The sequence below is a fragment of the Punica granatum genome, chromosome 6, assembly GCF_007655135.1.
Source record: "Punica granatum isolate Tunisia-2019 chromosome 6, ASM765513v2, whole genome shotgun sequence".
NCBI classification, from domain to species: Eukaryota; Viridiplantae; Streptophyta; class Magnoliopsida; order Myrtales; family Lythraceae; genus Punica; species Punica granatum.
In genome coordinates, this window is record NC_045132.1 from 16,574,149 (window position 1) to 16,591,421 (window position 17,273).

Sequence of the window (17,273 nt, forward strand, 5' to 3'; positions counted from 1 at the left end):
GGAAATACAGAAAAATGCTCGACATAGCAAGAAATCACTATTCATCCTCAAGTTAGCCAAATCAAGTGGATGACATGCGCAAGCAACATAAAGATTCCAAGGGTCATCAAAAGGCAACATAGTGACTAGAGAGCTCAACAACATCCAAAACCGATATTTTCAGTATATCACACGAACATGCCTATTTTCCAATAGTTCGCTCGATCGTCGGAAGATAGCCAATATTGGACTTTAAAAATCCACATCAGTGCCAAACAGATGAAAAGTGTCTTCAAAAGCATTTTTCAAATCATCTGTTCTATACAGAACAACTTTCTGTATACATACGACTTTTCAGTGGAAGTCCAAATATGTCGGTTTCCCAGAGAAAAGTTAAATCCAAATGTCAAATTCGGTCATGCCCCACAAGTACACAGAGCATGAACAATGCTTCATATTGTTTCTTGGAAGCCACTCAGACACTTCAAATGACTTCCGAGTGACAAAACGGGCATACCTCTCTTCGGAAATGCGTAACCGGAGACTGGTCTAACGGAATTACAACAAACGAAGTTCATACTGCATTGCCCTGAAAACTCCAGCGAACATTCCCAATTGGGCAAAACAGACAGCAAAACCCTTTTCAGTTTCCCGAATAACCTCCGAGGATCAAAAATGGCCATTTTTAGTGGAAATGCATATCTGGATGTCCTTTTTACGGAAACTTGACGCCGGACGTCTACCCTACACAGTGCTAGCCTTCTCAAGGCTCAACGTGAAATCGTCGGAATGAATCACACAACTCATCGGGACCTCCCGAACAGTGCTTTAAGGGTCTTAGATACACTTTTCATGTCCTTAGAGGTCTAATCTCGACAAACAGAGATCACAGTAATCTCCGGATCGCCCAAGCAACTCAGAAAGCAATCTGAGAAATCCAGTTTCAGCCTCCTAGGACATCTCCTGCTCCATATTTGCATTGCCGGCTTAAGGGTCAGTTATCCACGTTATTTGACAACTTATGTCAAAATGACCAACGTGAGATGCAGACACAAGATATGATGTCAGAAGCGAACAACTTCGCTCTGAGTGCTTAAAATGAGCAAAATCAGCTTCCGAGCCTCATACAGACCTTTGGCATTTTTCCACGAAAAGTGCCAATCTTGGTTCATTAAATCCATTTTCTCGCGTATATTGATAATTCGACATTCAATTCGAACCACGAGTTTCGAATACGCAATCAATCGAGACCCGAGTTTTTTCCCGGTTTCTCCTCTTCGGCCATGGGACCCACGAATTGCCCAAGGGCAACTCTTCCCTTGCCAAACCGTCCACCCCAAGCTTCTCTTGCACACTTGCATGAAAATATCTCTAAGCCTTTCAAGACAACACTCAAGTTTTCATCAATGCTCATCAATGCTTCTTGGCTCTTCTTCATCAAGATTGCATGGTCCACATTCACCCTCATATCCTTGTCATCTTCTCCATGCAACTTGCATCCTTTTAGGAAAATATCAAGCCTACAATTTGAAGACAACACTCCATCTTCATCAATGCACATCAATACTCCTATTTCTTCTTCATTAATGCAATGGAAGAAGATGAGGCTTGATATTTCCTTAATCAAACCACCCAAGCTTAATCCAAGGGGTTAATGGCACTTGCTTTTACTTAATTGCTTATTAGTTTTGTCTATATATTGCATAAAGTTCATTAAGCTAATGACTTCTCTTTTTGTACACTCTCTTCAAGGTTTCTCCCTCAAGAAAAGCTCTCAACTCCATAGCCAAAACCAGCAAGCTTCAACACTTTAAAACCAAGAGAGAAAAACCGAAGAAAATCCCAAGAAAACTTTGAGTTCTTAAGTCGGAAGCCGATGTTCATCATCTCAACTTAAGTTCGAAAATTCTCAAACTCCATGGACCACATGTTTTGGACCCAAGGAGTTCATTTATGAACTTAGATTTTTGGTTTGAAGTCATTTGCTCATTATTTCAGGTTGATTTCTTCATTTCGGGTGAAGGACGTGCTCTCGGGTGAACAGTACACCAGTCGCCGCTCGAACAGTCGCGTGCCAGACGCCCGTCCGCGCGCACGCTCGCGCGCTCCGCCCGCGAGCCCCCGCGCCCATCCTTGCCCAAACGTGCATCCTTTGCACCCGAGCACCCTTCCAAGCGTTCAACCGAGTCACCCGACTCTCGAACACTTCCCTGACTCTTTCCTCGTATCCCGAGGCTAGGTAGAACATTCTCGACTTAGAGGAGTTAGGGCCTTCTATATTTTTGCATGGCTATGGAGTGATATGGAGTATATGACATATTCCATATGCAAGATTTAATTTTTATGCGTTTTCATGTTATATTATGCATGCTTGTCATCATATATCATGTTAGCATGTCGGGAAACGTTTGGATCGTCACTCGGAAGACCATCCCGACCTGAAACAAGCAAAAGAGCTCTCGGGTTTGCCTCAAGAAGAGGTGACCGAGGCTTGGCTTGCTTTCCTTGGGTTAAGATCGGCCTTCTTAGACAGATCCAAGTTCGATTCTCGAGTTTCCTCGTATTTTTCCACATGCATGAAGTCAGTATTGTTTTATCGATTCCATACATAACATATTTGTGCATGCTTGTATGTTTAAATGCGTTTTGTAAAATCATGACAATACCGCCTTTATAAAATACGTGTTATTTATCATGTTTAATGTTTGTCCATACGAGTCGAACCCGACCCATAGGACGCATTGCACTTAGGGTCCAACGCCCTATTCATCGATCATAGGGTTTAACGCCCTGATCAACACTCACAGGGTCCAACGTCCTATTCAGTGAGAGCGCTCGAATTTCAATTTATCGGTTTTTCCCTAAACTCATGTTGAGTTAGAGTGGAATAATAATCGAATGCGAGTCGACTAAGATTCACCCCTCTGTAATTTATAATTTGTTGTATTTTTCTGAGAGCATTGTAAGGGTTTTTATCTTGTACGTTCATTCTGTAAGAATCTCAGTCGGTAAGCAAACGGTCCGAGAGTCGAATCATTCGAATCGATTTCGTGCTTGCCCAGTCAAAAGTAAATCCGAGATTTCGCGGTTCTGGTTCATGCAGGAATTCAACCTCCACGGTTTGATGAACTGTAACGCAAGATTGTGAACCAATTCCCCGACACACAGATTTACTTCTCTCTTGGCTTCTCAACCGATATCGCTTAATTCATCGAATTTACGATGTCAAAACATGCGAGTCGAGCGTAACTTAATTCACGCGATAAATAATTAAAACATGCAAGCCTAGCAAACCAGAGTACCGAAAAGGCGTGAAGGATATAGGCTCGCACGTAACATGAATCCCCTAACTCGGACTTTCTGGTTCCTTATAGACCATTGCCTTAGCAAAACTAGGTGTTCCATACTCCTAGACCCGGGTAACTTATCCGCCCTCGACCTTCGGATTGTAAAATGATAAGTGGCGACTCCTTCTCACGCGTGTCCGTCACGCATCCCCAGGAAGGTGGACACTCCCAAGCCGCGCGATCCAAAAGCGCACATGCGGGCCCCAACGAGAGTTCACATTTGGGTCCGTACATTTACAATTCAATCCTATTTAACAGGGTGAGAGATAAATATAATTTTTTTTCTTTTCTTTTTAACTTTTTAATAAAGATTAACTTAAAGTTTATTTTGGTATTTATTATTCTAATCCTTTTTAGTAGGGTGGGAGATAACTTCATTTACTATTCTAACCCGATTTAATAAGGTGAGAGTTAGGTAGAAGACAACTTCATTTACTATCCTAATCGTACTTAATAGGGTGAGAGACATGGAAAGCATAGTTTTATCAGTATTCGAATTGATTATTACTCATTCTCAATGAATATTTTCTCCCTACCCACTAGCAACACCACTCTCTTCCTTATTTTTCTTCATCTCTCTCCAAATTCTCTATTTCCATTGCCCTACTTTTCTTCTCTTCCTATTCCAACTTCCAACTCAACCTGTGTTTTTCGCTTTTTTTGCTCCTTTTTTAATTTATATATAATAAAATTTTCAGAAAAAAGATACGATTCGAGAATCTCTCAAATTTACAAAGTTGATATCTAAACATTCAAAAGGAAAAGTTTTATTTTTCTATTTTTTATTTTATCTTGTGCGTAGCATGGATCCGTAGCATGGATCTACCTCTAGCATATATATAATATACACATACATATTGTATAAAGCAAGAGATTCTTCTATTTGAGGTTAAAATAGTAAAATAGTAAAATGTAGGAGTGTGCATGGATATCGGGTATGCTCGGAACCGGTAAGACCAATTAGAGTATGGTCCAAGTAGATCCAACTAATAGCAAGGTAGAAACTAATAACAATTTAAGGAACCAATGAAAATAGGTTCTGATTCCAATTGCACTATATAGGATATCCAGAACTTGATCCAAAACATGCACTCGAGACCTATTTCTTTTTTATTTTATATTGTATTCATATTTGATCAATATAATAAAGTTATTGAACAAAAAGGAAAAGAAACTTAAACTCAAGTTCAATGTCTAAATCATGAGTCTATAATCATCAGCCTCAGCCTCTGCTCTTCCACATCCCCTTTCGCCTTCCCCCACCGATCGAGACAAGTTTCATTGGGGATGTTTAGTTTTATAATATTATTTTGGATGATGTGGGTGAGATCTTTTTTTTTATTTTATTTATTTTAATTATTGTGTATGAAGAAAAAAAATATACATGTTCTTAAAAAAATCCAAAACCTATGGTATAATACGAATTCCGGGTAGGTTTCAGTTCCAAGTCCCAATAGGATAGAGTCTGATTCCAAGATTTTGGAATTGGTTACCTACAAAGTATGGTTCAAATACCATGAAAAATATAGGATACCCAGACTTGGACACCCTTAGTAAAATCTATATCTATATACAATTATAAAAGTTAAAACAACTCATAGAATAATGCCACGTTAGACATAAAAAGTCTATGATTGAGTGACCATTAAAATTCCAAGCAATTATTATGCGGCAAATGACATGCGATTGCCGTGTCGCATTACTCACGAAATTCCAAAAAATTTCAATTATGGAAGCTCGACAGTCCGTGATATTTATATATATAGAAAATATATGCATTATACATGGTAAAACATTAAAAAACTCTCAATTTGTTGATCTATGCCCTTAGTATCTTCACAAGAGTAAAACAAAAAACTCTTCTACCCTAAACCTAAGGGAATTTCTCATTGTTGTGAAAGTTAATCTGACCAGAAAAATATTAAAAAAACCACTAATCAAAGTATGATTAATAAAAAAGTAACTTTAATTAAATAAATTTTCACAATTGAAAAGAAAAAGGAAATGAACTTATAAAACAAATAGTTGCTACTAAATTTTATACTACCCATATAGCTGTTCAATTACCATTTGGTCCTTTTAATACATATATACTTGATAATTCTAACATGTACCTATGCACAGGCCTTTTGTCTAGTTACTCATAATAACCACCCTACTAATTCCTTTCTCGTACTCTCGCGCTCTCACATTTCCTATTTTTGCCCTATCACCTTCCCTTATCTCCCTAGCGGAGGTCTATTTATTTTTTTTCACGGCCAGAGATGAAGTTGAGCAATGTTTTTACTTTTTAATAATAATTCAACTATTATGATTCAATTTTTAACAAAACTATTGAACATATAGGGCTATGGCAAAGAAACTAAGAAATATAAAGGCATGATATGGCAACAAAAGTACTCCCAAAGAAGTCGGAGGATATTGAAAATGGTATAGACTGATTAGCAGTTGCAAAACTCTTCGTGCAAATCAATTCGCGCATAAATTACCTTCCCAATACGCGTGCATAACATCAATAACCCATTTCCTATCCATCAATTCATGCACCGACTCCACTAGCTAGCATGCCAACCCGAAAAGGCACAAGACTCATGACTAAAATTTAGATCTTGAACAACGTCATAATCCACCTCGAGCTCGATGTGCCGGCAGCCCAGACGCCAAACATGCTCTAGACCCGTGAGAATGCCCCACAGTTCAGCCAACACACAGCAATACCAACATTACATGCAAACCCAAATAACCGCTGCCCACCATTGTCTCGCAGGAGACCTCCCGCACCAGCTATTGAGTAATGATAAAAATATAAGGAGGAATTTGGTGTTTTGGGGGGGGGGGGGGGGTAATAAAAAGAAGAAGAAGAAAATGATAGCGAAGAAGGAGTAAGCTAATAATTTTTCACTTAAGAGATTGATATTACATTAAATCTGATTATAAGAAAATTTTAGACATTGATTTATTAAATATACATTATATTGCCCATTTCATCTGTTTACCGTTAAAAATTCGACGGAACCTTTTAATGAAGGGACAATATGATATACACATAATAGGTTAATGTAAAAAAAAGTAAGAAATAATATGTTTTCGTCTACTATTAAACAACAGACACATGAAATAGATCATTTAATTATATTTAATCTGTCAATATTCAATTTGATATAAAAAAATTTAATTATGATTTGATGTAATATTAATGTCTCGAACGGAAAATTGTTGGTTTATTCAAGGAGAATATAGGAAATGGAGAGCATTGACAGGTGGTTGTTACTTACTTGGTCCTCCCCAGCAGAAAAGCAGCAGTCAGTATGAAAGAAAGACCCCCTGGTATCTCCTCATTCCTTCCCCTGCGGGACAACCCTAGCGTACATTCCACATCACGCCATTCCCCGGGTCCCATGCGTAATTCGCCCTTTCATCTAACGGTCCAGCTTCGAGATTCCAGATTCCAGATTCTTCCTCTGCTGCTCCAAACTTCACCGTACAATAACCCTGAGGACTCCTCTTCTTTCGCGGTCCCAGTCCCGCTTTAAAAGCTCTCTCCTTCCGTCTCCTCCCCTCTCAAAAACCAAACCCCGGGAATCGCTCGGTCAGTCACCGAGTCGAGTCAACAACCAGTCGGAGATTCCGAGCTCGGAGCCGGCGCCCCACCCTCCGTCGTGCCGCGGCCGGACTGGGCTGCAGATGCGAGTCGTCGAGGTGAGCTACTGGACTCTGCGAACGTGACGGTGAAGAGATAGAGCAGAGAATCGAATCCTTAGCTCTTAAGTTTCCTCTTCTGCTCTGCTTTTTCGGCGAAAACACCTGAACTGAGTTTTCGAGGGGAGGAGCCGGGTAGCGGGCAATGAGGATCGTGTATCGGCCAATTCGGAGCTTTTCGATGCTCTGCTTCTTTGAAATTTGTGTGCATTGTCAGAAATCTTCGGGATCGTTCCATCTCATGGATTTACCTAGATTAGGTTTTTTAAACTGTTTTAGCATAATTAAGTAGTGAATCGCCGATTACTTCGAGTTCATCGGTTCCGTGCATCTCTGTTGCCGCCAGCTTGACGGCGAAGTTACGGAAGTTTACAAAACTCAATTTGGATTTCTCTTTCTTTATTCACAATTTTTAAGCTTATGTTATCTCGAATCAGTTTTACTCTTCTTCTGCAATGATTTATAGTGACTGGTCTGACTGGTGACTGATAGACTCTGCTGGTTCATACTTCGATTCAGTTTTTGATTCTAAGGTCTCATTGCTTCAGAGTGCTAAGCCGTTGAGAATGGACGGACCATAACTAACTTTCTTTTTGTTAGCAGTTTATTGGTTGGAATTGATCTGCCGATCAAGGAAGCAAGATGGCTCTCAACGTGGGAGCCGTGTCAAGGATGTTGCAGATGCGGTCGGAGGCTGATCAAGTGTCCGTTTTTGCCTTAACTTTGTTTGTGGCACTCCTGTGTGCTTGCATTGTGATCGGCCATCTCCTGGAGAAAAACCGGTGGATAAATGAGTCCATCACTGCCATTGCTATAGTGAGTTGCTGCATCACCTTTAGCACAATTGGCATCACCCCCCCTACTCAATTTGGGGACGAAGATGTGCAATCCCTGATCGAATAACGAGGCTTTTATTGTAGGGTCTGATCACTGGAACTATTCTGCTGTTCGCAACCAAAGGAAAAAGTTCACATGTTTTGGTTTTCAGCGAGGAGCTTTTCTTTATATATCTCCTTCCCCCTATTATATTTAATGCCGGGTAAATTTTTGATTCTGCCATGCTCACTATTGTGAAGTCGATTCAATATCTACATACACACTACTGTTTTGCTTGGTCACTTCAACTGTTGAGACTCTATGTTTCTTCCTTTACGTCATAATTTCGCTTAGCTGCTTAAACTACTGATACTGTCCCACGACTTGCTTCTACATTAGGAGATGACTACATGTTTCTTGTCCTGTGCTTCGTTGTCCATGCTAAGTGGCTTTTACGTCCATACCTAGAAGCATGCGATCAAGGCCAATCTTCATTATACATTTATTGAGAAATTGACAGTGGTGGAATCTCTAGGAATTATCTTCTCCCTGCTTCTATGTTAGGATTGCATATTATGGTATTATATGAGAAACCTGTTTGGCCTCATGGATCAGGAACAATATCCTAAGCTTTCTTCTTTATCATTATCAATCTGTTTGCAGTTTGTATTCTCAATATTTGACTTATTTGCCTAATTTTCACAGGTTCCAGGTGAAGAAGAAGCAGTTCTTTAGAAACTTTATGACAATCACCTCGTTTGGCATTGTTGGCACCTTAATCTCCTTTGCCATTATATCCCTAGGTACATTCTGGATATCTTTCTTAATATTATCAGGTCATATCTGCTAGAGAAAAATTCCTGGTATGGTTTCCGTAAAATTTTACTTGTTAAATGTTCCTCAATTTTCTACATCTATATCTATACCATATAAAGCTAGAGGCGAGGGTAGTTGGTCTCACTTTCTGTTCTGATTTTATCCTTATACTAACTACTAAAAAGAGAAGAAAATCCTCTCTTCTAACTTCCCGATATACTTGTAGTTGTGTTTGAATTAGATTGATGTCAAGTTCAGAGCTCCTTTAAGGAGCTGGAGGATCTATGCGTGTTTGACCAAACATACCATGTCAATCAGGTTGATAGATTGTAAAGTTCAATTTGAGAAAGTCTTAAGAGCTGCTGTGTTCTTTGTTTTAGCTTTTCTATTATTGTTGCTTAATCAATTTCTACAATTTAGATTTTTTTCAGCCATCATGTTAAACTGAAAAACTGTGATATGCAGGTTCAGCACAATTATTCAAACACCTGGAAGTCGGATTTCTGGATTTGAGCGATTATCTTGGTATGCCAGTTATTTTGTGATGCTTGTCTTGATTTTCACAAATTTGCATTGTAAATATTTACAATTGCATCTTTTGGCTAGCTTTTGTATTGATAAACTATTTTATAAGGCAAGATGGTGCATTGATACTTCTTTGGTGTTGGATGCTTGCTACTTCAGTGCGCTACTTTGCTTTACATGCAATGAAAATAATGATCATTGGCCATAGGCATGTAGTGTGCTTTCTTTCTCAATTAAAATACAGTGGCCCTTTGTTGTTATCATCGTTCCTGCTTCTCGACACCGATTCTGTTTGGGATGAAACAGAGTCTGCATCTTAGAAAGACTAATTCTTATTGTAACTTACATTGCATTTGGTAACAAAGTTAAGCTTAATTTAATTTGATTTAATTTATTTTGAGGAGATGAAGACAAAAGTAGTTGGGAGAAGTATGTGAGAGAATTTGAAGAAGAATATAAAAAAATAATGATCGTATTGTTGAATTGAGAAAAAAATATTGAATAGTTGAGAGAATTTAGTATTAAAAAATTAATTTAAATAATAGATAAGAAAAAGTATAAGAGATAATTTGAAGAAAAAGATAAAAAAGTAATGGTTGTGTTGTTGAATTGAGGGAAAAGTAAAGTAAAGTTAAGTTAAGTGTTATTTTGTAAACAAACAAAGCATAATAATGTTCTGTCTGGATTTTATTATTTTAATATCCTCTATCTAACTTTTTCTTTTGCCATGTTTAGCAATTGGAGCGATTTTTTCTGCTACAGATTCGGTTTGCACTTTGCAGGTAAATTTCTTGACTACTGGGTGCCCTTATGTTATCGCGTTCGAATTTGATGAGACACCGAACTGAAAATTTGATGGAACAGGTGCTCAGTCAGGATGAGAAACCTTTGCTATACAGTCTAGTCTTTGGGGAAGGTGTGGTGAATGATGCCACTTCTGTTGTAATCTTCAACGCACTTCAAAAGTTTGATCTTTCCCGTATTACATCGGGTGTGGCACTGCGATTTGCTGCTAGCCTTTCTTACTTATTCTTGACAAGCACCTTGCTTGGTGTAGCTGTGAGTTCTCCATCCCTCCCTCAATTCTCATCCTTTTGTTTGCTAGTGATGTGGATCATACTACTTTCTGTCTCTATTAGTTTACCTAGTTCCATAATCGGTGCTCCTCCCATCAAAAGTATTATATTCATTAGTTTTATAAGCAGCTAGCTACTGTTAAGTAATTTTACATGAATCCAGATGTAAAATGAAATACGAGTTAGTAATAAACAAGGACAAAATAACATATAAATTGTAGCTTAAGCGTGTAACATTTTAAATGTGATTATTCAGAAAGGAAGTTGACTATGCAGAGGCTTCTCCACAAGCTTTCTTGTGTTGCCTGATATCATCCAAGTCTGTATCTATATCATATTTCACAACCGAGAAAGCAAGCTACCTCTCATGAACCAAAACGATAGCCTTGCACCTGAAAATAACATTTTTTGATGTGTCTCTCTGCTGCAACTCTCAATTAATGCATGCCTGTTATGCTTACCCAGTCATATTTTGCTCTGACATTTTGAATTTCTAATTGAAGGTTGGATTGCTTAGTGCATACATTATAAAGAAGCTCTACTTTGGCAGGTAGGTTTTATTCCTTTTTTTTTTTTGGGCGATAAATCTTTGGCAGGTAGTTAATTAATGGTTAGTTGTAATATACCATCTTCTTTCCCTTCATCTGTCCATTGATTTAATAAGACATGTCCAAAGCCTCCAGGCAATGTACTCATCGTTATTATGAAGTTGTCCCTCCAAACACTGTCCTATTTATATATTGATCGAAAAACTTTCCAAGGAGGCAAGGTGAACTTATTGGTGTATAGGCCATTTTATTTCTGTTATAAAAGACCTATTTCAGACCATCAGACTTCCTTTTCCTCTTTTTTCTTGAAATATTGTAACATTGGATTTCGAAAAGGAATGTTTCTCTGAGGGGACCATCAATTCTCCAGTGAACTTCATGTAAATCTGCCTCAAGATTCTTTTTTGGCCATTATTTTATGAAGGAGATTCTATCCTGGATGGAGTTAATTAATTTCCTTTTTTCTTAATGTCGATGAACTTAGGATAACTTTTTGTGTCATCTGCATATGTTAATATGAACCTTAAGTGCTAGAATTGTCACTATTTCAGGCACTCCACTGATCGTGAAGTTGCTCTTATGATTCTACTGGCCTACCTCTCCTACATGATTGCTGAAGTGAGATCTCTAACTCTCCTATATGTCTTATTACGTGAAGTTGATTTTTCCACTTATATGTGTACTCACCCCTAGAATCCTAATTGCAGCTGTTCTCGTTAAGTGGAATTTTAACGGTGTTCTTCTGTGGGATCGTCATGTCCCATTACACTTGGCACAATGTGACTGACAATTCAAGAATTACGACCAAGTACGTATAACAGTTTTCTTTACCGTTCAGAGTACGGCTTAGACAGTCTATTATCTGTCTTAAATTTTAACCCTTTTTCCCTGCTTTTTTTGGTGAAATTTTTGCAGGCATGCCTTCGCCACATTATCATTTATATCAGAGATTTTCATCTTCTTGTATGTTGGCATGGATGTTCTGGACATTGAGAAGTGGAAAGTCGTCGGCAAGAGGTGGCATTCTTATAAGATTTATTAAGTCATTTTGGTTTAATATTGCTCGAGTATCCATAGATGTCATCACATAAAGGCCATCAGATTAGCACAAGGCCTAATCCCATTAAAATAGTTCTAATACTGATTTCCTTGGCGATGATTGGGACTGGTACATGTCAGCAATGACAACTTACCCTGCTAGGAATATTATGATGCCCCTTCAGACTACAAATTAACCCTTTCGTTTGCTTATAATTTTAAGGAATCTCTCTCTTTCCGGCTTCCCCAATTTAAGTTTCCTCTTGTTGAATACAGACTGGGAACATCAGTTGCAGTGAGCAGCATACTACTATTCCTGATTATGGTGGGAAGGGCAGCGTTTGTATTCCCCTTATCTTTCATCTCCAACCTAAATCGAAAATCTGCAAGCCACAAAATCGGGCTCAAGCATCAGGTAGTCACTGCAACATTTACGCATAAATTCCGTACATTTTAACATGTCATTAAGAAGTGGTTCCAAAAACAGGTCATCATATGGTGGGCTGGGCTCATGCGAGGAGCTGTCTCTATGGCACTTGCTTACAATCAGGTATAAACAACTGATATTTCTATTCACAAGCCTGTTTGAGGTTGTATCTTTGATGTTCAGTTCCTAGACAGACGCGTTTGATTAACGATACTATCCGAGTGGTTTTCTTATGTGTCATTTTGCTTATGCTATGTTGCACCGTTTTGTGCAGTTCACGAGGTCAGGACATACCCAATTGCTAGGAAATTCTATCATGATCACCAGCACCATCTCAATAGTCCTCTTCAGTACGATGGTGAGGTTCTATAATATAATTAAAGAAGATTATGGTTTCAGTACCACCACGTTTTTCGGGTGCAAACCTGAACTTGGAATTATACTGGGTTAGAAGCCGGGATAAGAACTTCCATTAGCAGTTGGAATATATATAAAATATTTTTTAGTTGTAAGGGAGGCTTGTGATTAGCAGTTGGAACGTTGGACGGGATAAACACATAATAATATTTGATACTGTTGCTGTTCTGCTTAATGTTATGCCCTGTAGCTAGCCAGTCACCACTGGCAAGCTCTGGCTATATAACAGCAAGCTATGGCACTGAACTTGGGCCATCTCTGATTAGTAATGAGGCCAGTTTTAGCCTTAATCAGGCCAGATCATGACTGGCATGGCCACTAGCGAGCCTCTTCGTTTCAATTTGTTGTTTATATCATGCCTTATAGTAATTTTCTTGTTTCAGGTTTTCGGATTCATCACGAAGCCTCTAATAAGCTTTCTGCTTCCTCCACAAAAGCAGTTAAGTGCACCCTCAGAGTCTGAGTTATCATCGACTAAGCCTCTTTGGGTGCCACTTCTGCCCAACGGGCAAGACGCACAGCCAGAGATAAATGGCCACGACGTAAACCGTGTGGGAAGTTTGCGCATGCTTCTGAGAACTCCGTCACACACTGTGCACTACTACTGGCGTAAGTTCGATGACTCTTACATGCGCCCGGTTTTTGGAGGAAGGGGTTTTGTTCCCGGAGTCCAGAGCTCACCTGCAGAGGAAGTACTCCAATAGTCTGGACGTCCGGCTAAAATAGCAGCATCACCATGTAAGTAATTTAAAATAAAGTGACATTACTGCTCTATGGCTAGATTACACTTCTAGGTTGAATGCTGGAAAAAAAAATGGAATCGTACACCATGATATCCTGAAATATATGGCGGGGGGCACGGTTTTATGTTGTACATAAATCAATTATTGATTAGTCAATAACAAGAGCGTAAGTTATGGCAATCTTTAGAGTGTTGACTCACAACTGGATGCTTATGATTGTCGATGTGTTTGGGTGAAGCATCCTTACATTGCAAGAAATCTCGGAATCCAGTTTTAAACAAGCTGGATGATTTCAATTATTTGCGGTATGGTATCAAATTTAAATTATTGTCTGTCAATGGAAAATCATGTTATATAAGGATACATAATCCAGAAGAGCCGTGGCCGGCTGCCAACATGGTACCTAGTAGAAGAAAATGAAGAATACATGAGCCTTCTGTCATGGCATGCCAAAAGCTGCAATATTGTCAAGTTGAATAATAGGATAATATGCTTTCTGGGGTCAGGTCATTGACCCGATTCAATTATTGTGGTATCTTAATCCCACTTAATTCAAAATACGCCTATAGGGATATATCACAGTGCCAAAGAATCCACATCAATGTATAGAAATCGAGGGCGCTGCCTATTTGCTCTTCTGATATTTTAAGTCGGTTACTTTAAGAGGAGCTGGCTAGGCTGAAGGCACTGACCTGGCTCAGGTGGGGCACCACGCACCTCACCATCGATCCATGTCCATAGGGCATGGGCTAGGCAGTGACCGAAGCCTGGCTATCGAGGCTGAGCATAGTTGAGTGCCACCATGTTTGGCGGCCATCTCAGGGTGATCCACTCTTTTCCACGAGAGACCATAGATGAACCGGCCTCAAGTACTGCTACAAAAATACCAGTGTCTAGGTCCAAAGAACTCTCTCGTTTCAACCAAACTCCGGTTCGAGCATTGGAAGGTTGTTCCTTGAGAATCACTGATCGGTCTCTCAGACGGCTAATGTTTTCTTCGGTGTTGATTTAAGGTGTGTTCAACAATGGTCCGGTCCCCAAATACTACGACTCATTAGCTAAAACATCATTGCGTGAATATCGGCGGAACTTGAACAAATTGGTGCATGTAGAGAATTAATACACGATTCTCATATCTTTCCCATCAATTTTATCAAATCCTTTTAGCAAGGGTTATTAGAGAGGTCATAACCTAGTACAACAATAAATGAAAGCTAAATAAATAAATAAAAATACGAAAGTTTCACTGACGACAATTATACTTGAAATTTTTCATGATTCCGAAGTCGACGATTTGGACTTGTATTGCACTAAATCTCATTTCTCTATTTTATTCCAAGACGACGATTCGTGGCACTATCTGTCTCCACTTTTATGTATCTCCAGGCTATGCTTTTCGTAAGGTGAAGTCCTTGTTTGATGGCTAAGGGTTGATGTAACGTTCACATCAAGATATCTGTCGGGCACAACAAAAAATCCGGAATGAATGACGGAACAGTTCCGTCGAAAATTATGATAGCATTACCGATAGAATTAGATCGGTACATAATTCTTTTAAAAAATATCGAAGGGAATTTCCAATGCAAATCCGTCGGAAATTCCATCATAGGCATTTCAAAACAACAAACAGAAACTGTAATTTCATACGGAACCATAAGATGAAATTTTCCATTGGTAGAAAAGAAAAAAGAAACTCCAAAGGAATTTTCCATTGTGAAATTTGGTCGAATTTTTTCAGAAAATATTATTTGACGAAAACTCCGGTTGAAATTTAGAAGAAACAAAATAGATATTTTACTTAAAATTAAAAATTTCTAGTAAAAGTATATAGTAAATAATAAAAATGCAAGTATGGTTAACCAAATTATGCTCATCTCACCTGGAAAGGTTTTTTTTTTTTTAAGGTTGGTGGGATTTTGGAAGGCTGAGTTTGAGTTCTGCCTCCTACACGAATTAACTTGGCGGATACACTGGCCCGGTTCGATTCATTATATTAATTTTGAAAATGAATTTTCGAAGGAATAAAACATATAACAAAAATTTCGACCGAATTACGGAGGTATTTCTGTCCATGTATCGTTTGACATGGTATATTGGAGGCTTCCTCCGAACTCACTTAAGGGTGAACTTGGCGGATGGAGAGCCCCGGACCGGCAATATGCTCCCATGGACTCTCTATCTCTCTTTTTCTTAATAATTTTTCAGATTTTCTTTTTAATTTAATATAATATATTTATATATATACATACACACTAGACTCCCATCCATGTTACTTCTGATCTGTTTTATTTTTCTTTATATCGTCCTTATAGAATTATAAATATTTTATAATTTTTCCAATATACACTCATATTACCTTATAGAGGTTATAAGAAAGATTTTTAATAATTTTATTATTAAATAATAAAATATATGAAAAATAAAATGTTGAGGAGGAAGTGAAAAAATGGGCGGGACCTTGAGGGAGAAAGAGGGGAGAGAGAAAATAATGAAGAAAAGTGAGAATTTTTTTTGGTGGTGAATAATTTAATGAACAAAATTATCTTTTCAACTTTCAATAATTTAATGGTTAGTAAATTAGTAATATTATTCTGTGATGGGCATTTTTGGGAGAAGTATTTTTACCCTAATTGCCTCTTTCCTCCAATTTCTAATATAGATATATATTATTTTTTAAGTAAAAATGCTATTCTCAAGTGCCACGTCAATCGAATTTGTGCATCAGTGTCCAATAGTTTTTGGGCATTTTTTGGTGGTTAATAATTTAATGAACAAAAGATAATGAACAAAATTATCTTTTCAATTTTCAATAATTTAATGGTTAGTAGATAGTAATATTATTTTGTGATGGGCATTTTCGGGAGAAGTATTTTTACCCTAATTACCCCTTTCCTCGAATTTCTAATATAGATATATGTTATCTTTTAAGTAAAACTGCTATTCTCAAGTGCCATGTCAATCGGATTTATGCGTGGTGTCCAATAATCAATTTGGAGGTGGTGAGAGTCACATATTTTAAAAAGAGATGTCATTTCACAAAGTTATGGGAATGGTTTGTACATCATTATGAATAACTATATCATGATGATAGAGTGAAAAAAATTTAAAATTTCAAAATACAATAGGATTTTTTTTATGAATAAAAAAGGGTCCAGACGACCAACGTAGTAACCTTCACAGGACGTAATCATATAGCCCCATATAGCCCCGAACCTTGTCACGGAATATTCGATTTGAGCCATAACTACACTAAGATCCGAGAGCCTAAGCTCGTCACTGCGTTCGTGACCCCAATGAGATATTAGAAGAACACCACCTATCCACATGTATATAGTCTGAGAGTACTACTACAGTAAGCAGGTTCAACAACAAATATAATAGTATTTTTGTTATTGTGAAGATACCTATCAAGTTTCTTAAGTGAATAATGATGAGATCGAACCATGGACGCCATTCAATCAGTTAGATCTTTCAATTCATATAAATGGATCCTATTGTTATAAAGATAAATTGAACAATTAAAACTTGATCCAATTTTATATGGGGTCCATTTTATCTATGCATCATTTTCACAAATAAGCTATTCAAGAGTGACCACTTCTTCCCGATAATTATCATAATTAAATGTAAGGAAGAAAATGCCAATTCAAATTAAATGAACTCGAAATGATGTTACATGCATGACTACTATTACAGGTATTTTTCACAATTTCACAATAATTATCATAATTGATGTGAGGAATAAAATGCCAATTCAAATTAAATGAAGTTAAAATGATGTTACTGCTAGGATTGTGATTATAGAATATTTCCATCTACTTCTCATTAAATTTTATTCAAGC

At 37.9% G+C, this 17,273-nt stretch overlaps 1 protein-coding gene and 1 long non-coding RNA gene across 2 annotated transcripts; one reads left to right on the forward strand and one right to left on the reverse strand.

Annotated features, from left to right (window-relative positions):
• Positions 1–6,867: 6,867 nt before the first annotated feature.
• LOC116211542 (sodium/hydrogen exchanger 2-like) lies at positions 6,868–13,611 on the forward strand. Its single transcript, XM_031545984.1, has 15 exons — positions 6,868–7,025; positions 7,629–7,841; positions 7,946–8,064; positions 8,547–8,644; positions 9,123–9,182; positions 9,918–9,964; positions 10,047–10,241; positions 10,762–10,808; positions 11,358–11,424; positions 11,514–11,614; positions 11,722–11,823; positions 12,121–12,259; positions 12,332–12,394; positions 12,546–12,629; positions 13,072–13,611. The coding sequence occupies exons 2-15, from the start codon at positions 7,668–7,670 to the stop codon at positions 13,390–13,392; spliced, it is 1,617 nt and encodes a 538-aa protein (XP_031401844.1). The 5' UTR covers positions 6,868–7,025; positions 7,629–7,667; the 3' UTR covers positions 13,393–13,611.
• Positions 13,360–14,523, reverse strand: LOC116211543. Its single transcript, XR_004157695.1, has 2 exons — positions 14,124–14,523; positions 13,360–13,834 (listed from the first exon to the last, which is right to left on the reverse strand). It is a non-coding gene; the product is annotated as an uncharacterized LOC116211543 (long non-coding RNA).
• Between the last annotated feature and the right edge of the window lie 2,750 nt (positions 14,524–17,273).